Below are 14,242 nucleotides of genomic sequence, written 5' to 3'. Positions count from 1 at the left end.
AACCAGACTGCAGCTCACAATTCCCGGGAGGCTAGTAAACAGGACCCTAAGAAAGACACAAGGATTGCCCAACAACAACAGAAAAATGGATGAGAGATCCATGAGCAAACTGGGGGTTGACGTGTGTGTGTGTGTGTGTGTGTGTGTGTGTGTGTGTGTGTGTGTGTGATTTCTGCACACAATTCCAAAGCTGAGCAGCGCTGGATGGCCTAAAATGGCATTCTTCAAACAGAAACACCACTGGAATCCAAAAGCTGATTTTAAATTTTTTATTCATTTGATATTTTATTTGGGTAGGTACAGTCTACAGAGATGGATGTGCCCATGGGAAGAAGAGGAGGAGTGAACAAGGGTCCTATGCAAGAGCAAGAATTGCATTAGCCAACTGAGTTATCTCTCCAGTCCCACACACTGAGTTTGGAGAAAAATGCCTTAATTCTCTTCCCCTTCTCTTGTAACCAAATAGTCACGTTTATTTTCTTCTTTCTGCGTCCTTCACAATATTTTCTGCTCAGTCCAATACAGACAAGTTGCTCCAAAGAAACCCTATTGTAATGTGCTTGGGACCAGCAGCTGAAATGTATTCCAGTTCCCAACTCATTGGAGAGAAAAATGAAACCAGTACAGTAACAGGGTAGTGTATACAACATAGCTCAGTGCTTCCCCTCCCTGAACCTGACAGTCACCTCATTTTCAGTTGTATTAAAGCCTGAGGCACCATGCTGAATTTTCCTAGTTTCACTGGAAATGCTCCATCCATCCCATAGTCTAGCCAGGTGTCATTGGTAACAACACTGGCTGCTGCTTCAGGGAGACAATTGTAGGTCACAGCTGACCAGGTCCTAGGATTGCTTCAAGCGTTTAAAAGGGGCTTCAGGAAAGGGAAAATAGCAGAAGCCAGGGAACGGTATGCTTCAGCCACTAAATGGGGATATGAGCCCACCATTGCCTTCCAGCCTGAGGTCTCACAGACCTCAGAAGCATGAGCTGTAATGAAATCCAGTGCCTGGGTTTTCAGCTGCCCTGAGTTGTGTAGGTCAGCCAGGAAGAGAGTGTGGGCAGCATTGTCCACAGAGAGATTTCTGAAGAGGGCATCCTCACACATGACCTTCAAACGTTCCAGGCCATACCTGTCAGCAGCTGCCAGCAGGGCATCTGCCATGCTGTCCAGGTCTGGTGCTGTTCCAGTGTAAATGAAGTCCATCATTACCTTGAAGACTTGCGGCTCCAGATCTGAGATCTCAACGTGATTCTTTCTGGTCTCCTCCATGTCATGTTGAAACATGGCTCTGAAAACTGGAGAGTGAGCTGCTAAGATGGCCTTGTGAGCCCAGAATTCCTGTCCAGATACCACCAGATAGCAATCTGTGAATTGGGAATTCTCCCACAGCTCTCCTAGCTCATCTGCCAATGTGCATTTTGGAACTTGAATCCCTGGCTTCCTGTTCTGGTCAGAGATGCTGAAAGAGTCTTTGACCACGCTCACCATGCACAGGAGGTTTAGCTGATCATGTGGGAGAAGACGAGGTGCATAGGACAGGAGGAAATCTCGAAGGATGTACTTTTTGAATCCGTAACCAAGGCCTGGCACAAACCTAAATGCTGTTTGGCTCCTCTTGGTTTGCCCTTTCTCTCCTTTCTCGCTTATGATCCAGAACTGGAACTTTGCCCAAACATGACTCTTTAGACAGCTGAGCAAAACTAGATTAACTGACAGGTAATCTGCACTTACTTCATCGAGTCTGTTCGGGTTTACTGTCAAACACCATTTGTCATTGGCCTCTATTGAAAAAGTTGGGCTCCTAAGGCTTCCTAGCCTTTTCTCCACAATAGAATGGAAGTTGCTGATGGTCCACATGTAGGAGAAATTCTGAAGGCTGATTTGAGTGTGGTCCCATCTTTGGACTGTCCCATCTCCTGCCATTTCTCCTGGAGGTAGTTTGAAGGCTAAACTCGATCCAAAAATGAAGAACTAGCAATTGTTTTCTCTTCACCTTGTGAGACACAATAACAGACATGAATTAGATGTTTAGTTTTTGTTTTTCCTGTATTCTCTGTTAGATGGGGCTTGAAACTTGGATCTCGGATATTTTCTATACAGATTTCAATACTAATTTCAGAGAAGTCAGTGTGTGCTACTAGGAACTCTTACACCACTCCATTTTTTGTCTAGATTGAATCTTAGGTCAATAGGTAAATGATTTTGACAATTAAACACAGCTGTTGAATATTTTGGAAAATTTTATACACTCATATCAAAAAATGTTGTGCTAGGTTCTCTAGAGTAACAGAACATATACAAGGAATCTCTCTGTGTATGAAGGAAAGGGATTTATTAGAATGACTTAGGGCTCCATCTCTGCTAATCTCCCATTTTCTAGCTGTGAAGGAAAAGTCCAATATTCCAGTACTTACTCATCTAGGAGGTTGGATGAGTCCACTGGTCTTCAGTGTATACTAGAGTTCTAAATATTCTCTAATACCAGGGAAGGGATGGACTTGCTGCAAGGTGAGGGTAAGCAGGCAAATAGCAAGAGCTTCCTGCTTCCATGTCCTTTTATATGCTTCCAACAGAGGGTGTGGCCCAATTTAGGGTGTGTCTTCCAGCTCAAATCTCTGGATTAAAGGTGTGTGTCTTCAGGCCTTGAGATCCGGATTAAATAATTGTGTCTTTTTACCTCCAAAGTCTGTACTTGAATTGGATCTGAACTACTTCAATTGAATGAAAACACTTCGCTCCTGTGTGCGTTCCATTTTATGGTTTTAGATAATTCCATGTCTTCATAAGTTGGGAACAAGAATAACCAGTACAAGTGTATTTTGCTTACTGTGGCTCATCTTAAATAAAATAAGGATGGCGTCCATTACTACACAGCTGTTATTTCCTCTTTTCAGGGTTTTACACTAAATCTTCCTACTAACATGATCCGGGAAGAGGTGTCTTCCTTTCTCAGTCAGGGGTCTCAGTGTTCACAACTTGGAGATCAGGATGGAAGAATTCACACATGGTGGGCAAGAAGCAGAACCAGGCAGGTACCTCTGAATGTGGCAGTCATTTTAATCCAGACCCATATTCCCCAGAATAACTCTACCAACTTACATTGGTGGTCTGGCCTCTCCCCAAACCCTTGGCAATACTCTTCCAGATCCACTTAAGAGTGTGCTATGAGAAGATTCTAAGTGATTCTCAGTTCCATCCTGCTGACTGCCAAGATTCAGCTTCTCAATACCTCATAATTTTCATCCTTCACTGGTGAGTTCTATCCACTTTAAACTTTGAACTTGCATGCTTACACTGCTGGTCCTGAAAAGTGAGACAGTATTCAGGTTTCCAAAAGGTGCAGAGTATATTCAACAGTTACCAAAGAAGGGTTTTTGAGACAGGTCCCCTTTGTATGTGATCAATAAAATGCTCACCATATCTATCATCTCTCTCCAGTTCATCATGTGTGTAGGGACTCACTAAACCTAGAGGACATGACAATACCTTCAGTGATTCAATCTACTCAGCAATTCCCAGGTTACCTCTCCTGAAATTCTGTCTCTAATGCTGCTCATCCCTCAATCCAGGATAAATCAATCAACTGGTTTTGATCTCTGAAAGTTTGGTTCCTCATTTAAGAATCTTTGGTAGGTGGCTAACTAGTAGCCTAGTGACTCTTCTTTATGTATTTAGGATCAGGGGAGCAGGTACTTCAGAGTAGGAGCAATCTCTCATCAGGGAACAGACTCCTGCCAGGGGCTCAATATAGAACTGTTCATATAGTCTCTCATTCCAGGAATTGGACAGGTGGATCTTTTATTTCAGGTCGTTGGTTCTCTGAAGGACCTGGCACAGAAAAAAGGATTCAGGTCCCCAGCAGGAGAAGGCACAAGTCTTATGCAGCAGGGGCGTTCACACAACCGAGAAAGCCAAGGGTCAATACAGCAAAACAAAACTGACATAGAAACAAAACACATAGAAAGTTTTGGAGACAAACACACACACACACACACACACACACACACACACACACACACACACACACACACACACACACACAGAGACAGAGACAGAAGAGAAGAGACTTCTTTAACATGGATTTAAGCCAATAGAATGTCTTTATTCACCAGCTGGCAGCCACATGACATATTCTGGATTCTGGTGCAGCAAACAGCCATTCTTAGAGTGAGCTTTTAAGCACCAAACCCATATTCTGTCTTCACAAACTTCAGTTAAGAAGAACAATTAGCCAGACAGGGCACTACAGAAGCCAAAATGTTACTGTATTTCAAGCAATGTTTGAACATTTAGAGGTATTTCTAGAGCTGTGGACTCAGGTGGATTAAGCCTTCCTTTGTGTTGTTGCAGGGGATTGCTGTTTTTTCCAAAAATGCTGGGTTTTACACCATGCATAGTACTTCTGTCATGGAGACAACTGTACTTAGGTGTGAGCCCCGGTCATGTCTGGGCCCTGTTACACAGGTGGGTCTGGGCACCATGAGCATATGGTGCCCTCAGAGGTCAGAAGAGGCTGTTGGATCCCCTGAATAAGTATAAACTGGAGTTACCAACTGTGGTCAGACACCCTATGAATGCAGTAAATTGGATGCCAGTCTTCTAGAAAGGTATCCAGCAACTTTTACTGCTGAACCGTTACTCCATCCCATCCCAGTTACTTTCTTAAAGAGGACAGAACAGCACTGAAATACTAGTTCATTCTCTAGAGCTTTAGCATCTGAAATGTTTTAGCAGGAATTCAAGAGGTAATCATGATTTCATTTCTACATCTTTCTTTCATTTTTGAAAGCTTTCCAGTCTGCATGTCTGGCTCTTTTAAAAGTTACTGTATGGACCAAGTTAGCCTCAGACTGGCAGAGTTGAGTCAGTCTCTGCCTTCAGACTACTCTGATCAATGCCATAGACTATCACATCATGCCTGGTTCGTGAATTTCTATTTAATCACAGTAACCACAGTGTTAGTCTTAAACAAATGATATTGAAAGGTTGCTTTTAACATTAATTTAATGAATATCAAGACTTTTTATTCATATCAATATTAATAAATTTGACTCAAAATTGAATAGATATGGGGAGAGTGCACAGCCTTGTATTGTTCCTGATTTTAGTGGAATCACTTTGAGTTTCTCTCCATTTAATTTGATGTTGGCAGTTGGCTTGCTTTTGTTATGGTAAGGTATGTTCCTTGCGTTCCTGATCTCTCCAGGACCTTTATCATGAAGAAGTGTTGGATTTTGTCAAAGGCTTTTTCTGCATCTAATGAGATGATCATGTGTTATTTTTTTCTCTCAGATTGTTTATATGATGGATTACATTGACAGATTTTTGTATTTTGCATCTCTCAGATGAAGCCTACTTGATCATGATGGATGATTTTTTTTATGTGTTCTTGGATTCAGTTTGCTAGTATTTTATTGAGTATTTTTTGCATCAATGTTCATGAGTGAGATTGGTCTGTATTTCTCTTTCTTTGTGACATCTTTGTGTGTTTTGGATATCAGGGTAACTGTAGCCTCACTGAAAGAGTTTGACAATGTTCCTTCTGTTTATATTGTGTGGAATAATTTGAAGAGTATTGATATTAGCTCTTCTTTGACATTCTGGTAGAATTCTGCACTGAAACCATCTGACACATAGCTTCTTTTGGTTGGGAGAATTTAATGACTGCTTCTGTTTCCTTAGGGGTTATAGGTCTATTTAAATTGCTTGCCTATGGGATGGAGAGATGGCTCAGCCGTTAAAGGCTAGGCTCACAACCAAAAAATAAGCTAAATTGCTTACCTTGTCTTGATTCAATTTGGGTATATTGTACCTATACAGAAAATGCCCATTTATTTTAGTTTTTCCAATTTAGTGGAGTACAGGTTTTTGACATATGACCTGATGATTCTCTGGATTTTCTTGTTGTCTGTTTTTAATGTGTCTCTTTTTATTTCTGATTTTGTTAATTTGGATACTCTCTCTCTGTCTGTCTTTTAGTTAGTTTGGATAAGGGCTTGTCTGTCTTGTCGTTTTTCTCAAGGAACCAACTCTTTGTTTCATTGATTCTTTTTACTGTTCTCTTTGTTTCTATTTTATTGATTTCAGCCCTCAATTTGATTATTTCTTGGCATCTACTCTTCCTGGTTGAGTTTGCTTCTTTTTCTTCTGGAGATTTCAGGTGTGCTGTTAAGTCTCTAGTGTGAGATTTCTCCAAGCTCTTTATGTAGGCATTTAGATCTATGAACTTTCTTGTTAGTACTGCTTTTTGGTGTCCCTTAACTTTGGGTATATTGTATATTCATTTTCTATGAATTCTAAGCAGTCTTTAATTTCATTTTTTCCTCCTTGACCTAGTGGTGATTCAGTTTAGCATTATTCAGTTTTCACAATTTTGTAGGCTTTGGTAATTTGTGTTGTTGTTGAATTCTAACGTTAAGCCATGGTGGTCCAATAAAATACAGAATATTATTCCATTTTTTTATATCTATTGAGATTTGCTTTGTGACCGAGTATGTGGTCAGATTTAGAGAAGGTTTCATGGGGTACTGAGGAGAAGACATAGTCTCTTGTGTTTGGGTGGAATGTTCAGTAGATGTTTATTAAGTCCTTTTGAGTCATTATATGTGTTAGCTCCCTTATTTCTCTGTTAAGTTTCTGTCTGGTCAACCTGTCCATTGGTGAGAGTGGGGATTTGAAGTCTCCCTCTATCAGTGTGTAGGGTTTGATGTGTGATTTAAGCTTTAGTAATGATTCTTTTCCATATGTGTGTTCCCTTGTATTTAGGGCATGAATGTTCAGAATTGAAACTTCATCTTGATGGATTTTTTCCTGTGATGAATATGTCCATTTGTCCAGTGTTCTTCAGATTCCTGAGCCTTCATTCTCCTGAAAGTCAAAAATAAAAACCCTTCCCCAAACCTAACTTTGGGGAGGTTCCCTTTTGCTTAGTTATATCTGATTAAATGAAAAGGGATTTGTTAGTGGTATAAGTTAGTTTAAATTGGATGGTCATGCTGGTTAATGAACTATCACCTCTTCTAATTAAGAGGTCTGTCTTGTTCCAATTGAACCTTTATCAATTTTGATGGTATCTACAGCTTTTCTTCTCCTGTAGAAACAAAAGCAAAACCTCATCCCCAATGTAACACATATCCTGGTTTCCATTCTGAGGGCTGCACATTCTTAAAGCATATAGGCTCATTTAATTTTCTACTTTTTTTCTATTTTCCAATGTCTCTCCCCAGTTGTTGTTCCTTTCTCATTTGCACTGAGAAAGTTCACAGTTAATAGACCATTACACAGTCTATTTTTGGGGATTGTTGTTACCACTTTTTGTTTATTTAGCCTATCCTTTTGAGTTTGATTTGATCTTTCCATGGTTCCTTAGCCTGTAGGATTATGTGGTATACCTGTAATATGCTTTATATTGTAATAAGCAAAAAATTTTTTGTTTTACCAGAGACATATGTTGGAATGTTGGCAGTTTTAATTTGTGCAGGTATGCTCATAATGGCCATAACTTCTAGCAAATGCGTGATCACCAAATCAGCTTTTTCAGAACTCAGAGGAGTTGCCCACTGAAATCCTGAATAAGTGTCAATGATATGGTGTACATATCTCAATATTCAAAATTATGCATAGTGAAACACATCCATATTCCAGATTTCCTTCCTCTGAGTACCCTTTGTGTTACATTCTGCTGGTAGCCAAGTCTGACTGTAAAAAGAACAAGTAGTAAATTTCCTTACAATTTCCTTGACTTGTTGACAGGTTCAAGAGCTATTTGTAATCTCCAACAAGGCAATATTTTCTTTACTTCTTCCAAAATTCTTTCTATCTGCATTTGAATCAGCTAGTGAAATATCATCCATATAATGATATATTATAGATTTAGGAAATTGTTCCTAAATCCACTTTCCAAACTTCCAATAGCTCTCATACAAAATATTGGCACAGGGTTGGGCTATTTAACATTCCTTGTGGGAGAACCCTCCATTGATCTCTCTCTCTCTCTCTCTCTCTCTCTCTCTCTCTCTCTCTCTCTCTCTCTCTCTCATGATAATTTAATGTTTTTAATTTTATAATTTAATTTAATTTCACATATTAGCCACGGATTCCCCTTATTCTCCCTCCTACTGCCCCCTGGTCTCCCTCCAGCCCACCCCCCATTCCCATCTCCTCCCATGCAATGACTCTCCTGGGGATTCAGCTCAGCCTGGTAGATTCAGTCAAGACAGTTCCACTTCCCTCCTTCCTTCACCCAGGCTGAGTAAAGTGTCCCTACATAGGCCCCAGGTTGCAAACAGCTAGCTCATGCACTAAGGACAGGTCCAGGTCCCACTGCCTGGGGGCCTCCCAAACAGTTCAAGCGAATCAAATGTCTCACTTATCCTGAGGGGCTGATCCATAGGGGGCTCCTCAGCTATTGGTTCATAGTTCATGTATTTCCACTAGTTTGGCTATTTGTCCCTGTGCTTTTTCCAATCATGGTCTCAACAATTCTCACTCATACAATCCCTCTTCTTTCTCACCTATTGGAATCCTGGAGCTCCATCTGGGTCTTGGCCATGGATCTCTGCATCCAGTTCCCTCAGTCTTTGGATGAGAGTTCTACCATGACAGTTAGAATGTTTGGACATCTGATCACCCGAGTAGGTCAGTTCGGGCTTTTCTCGACAATTGCCAGTAATCTATTGTAGAGGTATCTTTGTGTATTTCTGGGGACATCTCTAGCACTTTGTTTCTTCCTATTCCCATGGGGTCTTCCTTTATAATGGTCTCTTTTTCCTTGTTCTCCCTCACTGTTCTTGATTTAGCTGGGATCTCATGCTCCCCTAATCTGTGTTTCCCTCGACCCTTGCCATTCATTACCTCTACTCATGTCAAGTTTGCTCATGTAGATCTCATCCATTTCTCTGTCATTGGGCCATCCCCATGTCTTTCTTAGTGTCCTCTTTTCTAGGTAGCCTCCCTGGAGTTGTGAGTAGCAGTCTAGTCATCTTTTGTTTTATATCTAGTATCCACCTATGAGTGAGTACATACCATGTTTGTCTTTCTGAGTCTGGGTTATCTCACTCAGGATGATTTTTTCTAGATCTATCCATTTGCCTGCCAACCTCATGATGTCATTGTTTTTCTCTTCTTAGTAGTACTCCGTTGAGTCTATGTACCACATTTTATTTATCCATTCTTCAGTTGAAGGGCATCTAGGTTGTTTGCAGGTTCTGGCTTTACAAATAATGCTGCTATGAACATAGCTGAGCATATGCCGTTGGGGTATGATTGAGCATTTTTTGGGAATATGCCCAAGAGTGGTATAGCTGGGTCTTGGGAGAGATTGATTCCCAATTTTCTAAGAAATTGCCGTATTGATTTCCAAAGTGACTGTACAAGATTGCATTCCCACCAACAATAGAGGAGAGTTCCCCTTGTTCCACATCCTCTCCAGCATAAGCTGTCTTCAGTGTTTTTGTTCTTAGGCATTCTGACAGATGTTAGGTGGTATCTCATAGTCATTTTCATTTGCATTTCCCTGATGATTAGGGATTTTGAGAAATTCCTTAAATGTCTTTCAGCCATTTAATTTTCCTCTGTTGAGAATTCTCTGTGTAGCTCTACACCCCATTTCTTAATTGGACTGTTGGACATTTTGATGTCTAATTTCTTGAGTTCTTTATATTTTCTGAATATCAGCCAACTGTCAGATGTTGAGTTTGTGAACATCTTTTCCCATTCTGTAGGCTGTCACTTTGTCTTGTTGACTATGTTTTTTGCTCTACAAAAGCTTCTCAGTTTCAAGAGGTCCCATTGATTAATTGTTGCTCTCAGTGTCTGTGCTACTGGTGTCATATTTAGGAAGTGATCTCCTCTGCCAATGCGTTCAAGATTACTTCCTACTTTCTCTTCTAGCAGGTTCAGAGTAACTGGATTTATGTTTAGGTCTTTGATCTACTTGAACTTAAGTTTTGTTCACGGTGATAGATATGGATCTACTTGCAGCCTTCTACATGTTGACATCCAGTTATGCCAGCACCATTTGCTGAAGATGCTTTCTTTTTTTTCCACTGTACGGTTTTGGCTTCTTTGTCAAAAATTATGTCTTCATAGGTGTGCAGATTAATGTCAGGGTCTTCATCTGGATTCCATTCATTCACATGTCTGTTTTTATGCCAGTACCAAGCTGTTTTTATTATTGTAGCTCTATAGTAGAGCTTGAGGTCTGGGATCATAATGCCTCCAGAGGTTGTTTTATTGTACAGGATTCTTTTGGCTATCCTGGGTTTTTTTGTTTTTCCATATGAAGATGAGTATTGTTCTTTGATGGGGATTGCATTGAATCTGTAGATTGCTTTTGGTAAGACTGCCATTTTTACTATGTTAATCCTGACTATCCATGAGCATGGGAGATCTTTCCATTTGCTGACATCTTCTTCAATTTCTTTTTTCAGAGAATTGAAGTTCTTGTCATATAGGTCTTTCAGTTGCTTAGTTAGAGTTACCCCAAAGTATTTTATATTATTGGTGGCTATTGTAAAGGGTGATGTATCTCTGATTTCTGGTTGTCAATTTTATATCTGTGGGCTACTGGGTTTTTTTAGTTAATCTTTTATCCTGCTATTTTGCTGAATGTGTTTATAACTGTGAGTTCCCTGGTTAAGTTTTTGGGGTCACTCATGTATACTATCATGTCATCTGCAAATAGCGAAAGCTTGACTTCTTCCTTTCCAAGTTGTATCCCCTTGATCTCCTTATATTGTCTTATTGCTCTGGCTAGAAGTACAAGTACTACACTGCATAAGTATGGGGAGAGTTGACAGCCTTGTCTTATTCCTGACTTTAGTGGAATCACTTTGAGTTTCTTTCAATTTAATTTGATGTTGGCTGCTGGCTTGCTGTAAATTGCCTTTATTATGTTTAGGTATGTTCCCTGTATTCTTGTTCTCTCCAAGACCTTTATCATGAAGGGGTGTTGGATTTTGGCAAATGCCTTTCCAGCATCTAGTGAGATGATCATGTGGTTTTTTTTCTTTCAGTGTGTTTTTATGGTGTGTTACATTGATGGAGTGTTGTATGTTGAACCACCCTTGCATCCCTGGGATGAAGCCTACTTGATCATTGTGGATAATTGTTTTGATGTGTTCTTGGAGTCTGTTTGCCTGTATTTTATTGAATATTTTTGCATCAATGTTCATGAGGGAGATTGGTCTATAATTCTCTTTCTTTGTTGCGTCTTTGTTTGGCTTAGGAATCAGGGTAATTGTAGCCTCATAGAAGGAGTTTTGTAATGTTCCTTTTGTTTCTGTTGTGTGGAACAATTTAAAGAGTATTGGTATTAAGTTGGGAAAGTTTTCTTCTATGATCTTGTTGAATATATTTTCTGTGCCCTCGACTTGGTATTCTTCTCCTTCTTCTACCCCTATTATTCTTAGGTTTGTTCTTTTCATGGTGTCCCAAATTTCTCGGACATTTTGGTTCATGACTTTGTTGGCTTTAGTGTTTTCTTTGACCACATTCCTCTCTTCCTTGAGGTTCACTGAGTTCCGCTTAATGTTTGGCTGTGGATGCCAGTATCAGCTCCCAACATATGTTGGAGAAATCCCACCTGATGTCCATTGGACTACGTGCCAATCTCTGAGTGTAACAGAATTCATTAGGTATTGTCTCATTGATTGTGTGTGTGTGTGTGTGTGTGTGTGTGTGTGTGTGTGTGTGTGTGTGTATGTGTGTGTGTCAGTGAAGACACTGCACCAATTTCTACAGCTGAGCACAGCTGGATGGACTAAAATGGCCATTTTCAACAGAAACATCACTAGAATCCATAAGCTGATTTTACAATTTTTATTCATTTGATATTTTATTTGGGTATTTTATTTATTTGAGATGGATGTGCCCATGGAGAAAAGAGGAGGGCTGAAGAAAAGGTCCTCTGCAAGAGCAGCAATTGCTTTTGGCAACTGAGTCATCTCCCCTGACCCAAACATTGAGTTTGGAGAAAAACTTTCTTCATTATCTTTGCTTTTCTTGTAATCAGACATTCATGTTTGTTTTCTCCTTTATGAGTCCTGGACCATATCTTCTGCTCAGTTCAATCCAGGTAGGTTTTTCCAAAGAAACCCTGTTGTAATGTTCTTGGTGCCAGCAGTTAAAATGAATTTCAGATTCTAACTCCTTAGACAAAAATCAAACCAGTATAACAACAGGGTAGAGGATGTGTAGATTGTACCAGAGTCCAAGACTCCACCTCCCTCAACCTGACATTGACTACTTTACAACTGTATAAAGCCTCAGCCACCATGCTGTTATTCCCTAGTTGCATTCGAAATTTTCCACACATCCCATAGTCTACCTAGGTATCATTGGTAACACCATGTCTGCTGCTTCTGGGAGACAAGTGTGGGAAAAGGTTTGCCAGGTCCTAGGATGGCTTCAAGCATTTAATAGGGTGATCCAAGACAGGGCAGTGAGCAGGCATGGAACCATAAACTTCAACCACTAAGTGGGGATATAAGCCCACCATTGTCTTCCAGTCTGAGGTCTCAGAGACCTCAGTAGTATGAGCTGCAGTGAAATCCAGTGTCTGGGTTTTCAGTTGCCTTGAGCTGTGGAGGTCAGCCAGGAAGAGAGTGTGGGCAGCATTGTCCACAGAGAGGTTTCTGAAGAGGGCATCCTCACACATGACCTTCAAACGCTCCAGGCCATACTTATCTGCAGCTGCCAGCACAGCAGCTGCCATGCTGTCCAAGTCTGGTGCTGTTCCTGTGTAAATGAAGTCCATCATTGCCTTGAAGACTTGTGGCTCCAGGTCAGGGATCTCAACGCGATTCTTTCTGCTCTCCTTCATGTCATGTTGAAACATGGCTCTGAAAACTGGAGAGCGAGCTGCTAAGATGGCCTTGTGAGCCCAGAATTCCTGGCCAGCTACCACTAGGCAGCAGTCTGTGAATTGGGAATTCTTCCACAGCTCTCCTAGCTCATCTGCCAATGTGCATCTGGGCACCAGGATTCCTGGCTTCTTGTTCTGGTCAGAGAGGCTCAAAGAGACCTGGGCCACGCTCACCTTGCAGAGAGCGTGAGCTGGTCATCTGGCACGATCCAAAATGTATGGGACAAGAGAAAATCTTGAAGAATAAACTTTTTGTAACCCCAGTCCTGGCCTGGCACGAACCTGCAGGCTCTTGGGCTCTTCGTGACTTTGATTCTCTCTCCTTCGGCACTTATGATCCAGAACTGGAACTTTGCCCAAACATGACTCTTTTGACAGCTGAGCAACACTAGGTAAACTGACAGATAATCTGCACTTTCTTCATCGACTCCATTCAGGTGTACTCTCAAACACCATTTGTCATTGGCTCCTATTGAGAAAGTTGGGCTTGTAATGCTTTGCAGCATTTCCTCAGCAATCAAAGGGAAGTTGCTGATGGTCCACTTGTAGGATAAATCCTGAACAGCTGATTTGTGTGTGGTCCCATCTCTGGGCTATCTCATCTCCTGCCATTTCTCCTTCAGGTCGTTTGAAGGTTCAACTGGATTGAAAATGAAGAACCAGCAAGTGTTTTCTCTTCACCCTGTGAGATGCAATAGCAGACAGGATTTTGATTTTTAGGGTTTTTTTTTTCTCACCTGTTCCCTCTTCTACGAGGCTGAAAACTTGGGTCTCTGATATTTTCTATCCAGATTTCAATGCTAATTTCAGAGAACACAGTCTAGGCTACTTGATACACTTACATCTCCATTATTTTCTAGATTGAATCTTAGGTCAATAGGTAAGTAGATTTGACAAATATACACAAGCTTTTGAATAGTTTTGATCATTCATTCTATTAATTCATATAAAAAATGTTGTACTAGGGTTCTCTAGAGGTAGAATATATGCAAGGAGTCTCTCTATATATGATGAAAGGGGGTTTATTAGAATCAATTTGGGCTGCAGTCCTCTAACTCCCACATTACCTATGAAGGGAAAGACCAAGATTCCAGTACTTACTCAGTGCAGGACTTTGGATGTGTCTACTGGTCTTCAGTATATGCTGGTGTTCCAAATATTCTCTATTGCCAAGGAAGGGATGGACTTGCTGCAAGGTGAGGGCAAGCAGGCAAATAGCAAGCACTTCCTGATTCCTTGTCCTTTTATATGCTTCCAGGAGAGGGTGTGGCCAAATTTAGGGTGTGTCTTTCAGACTCAAGATCTGGATTAAAGGTGTGTGTCTTCAGGCCCTGAAATCCAGATTAGATGTTTGTTTCTTTTTGCTTCTAAAGTCT

At 40.7% G+C, this 14,242-nt stretch overlaps 1 protein-coding gene and 1 pseudogene across 1 annotated transcript; both read right to left on the bottom strand.

The window, feature by feature from the left end:
- Nucleotides 1–853: 853 nt before the first annotated feature.
- On the bottom strand, nt 854–1,924 carry LOC128106569 (speckle-type POZ protein-like). The gene has a single exon (XM_052732157.1). It carries the CDS (start codon nt 1,922–1,924, stop codon nt 854–856), a length of 1,071 nt encoding a protein of 356 aa, XP_052588117.1.
- A 10,474-nt stretch (nt 1,925–12,398) lies between these two features.
- Nucleotides 12,399–13,478, bottom strand: LOC128106634 (speckle-type POZ protein-like; annotated as a pseudogene).
- Nucleotides 13,479–14,242: the final 764 nt, after the last annotated feature.

The sequence above is a fragment of the Peromyscus californicus genome, unplaced genomic scaffold (genome assembly GCF_007827085.1).
Source record: "Peromyscus californicus insignis strain IS unplaced genomic scaffold, ASM782708v3 Scaffold_9__1_contigs__length_137607984, whole genome shotgun sequence".
Lineage (NCBI taxonomy): Eukaryota > Metazoa > Chordata > Mammalia > Rodentia > Cricetidae > Peromyscus > Peromyscus californicus.
The sequence above is the reverse complement of the archived record's forward strand: the minus strand, read 5'-3'. Positions and strand labels throughout refer to the sequence as shown.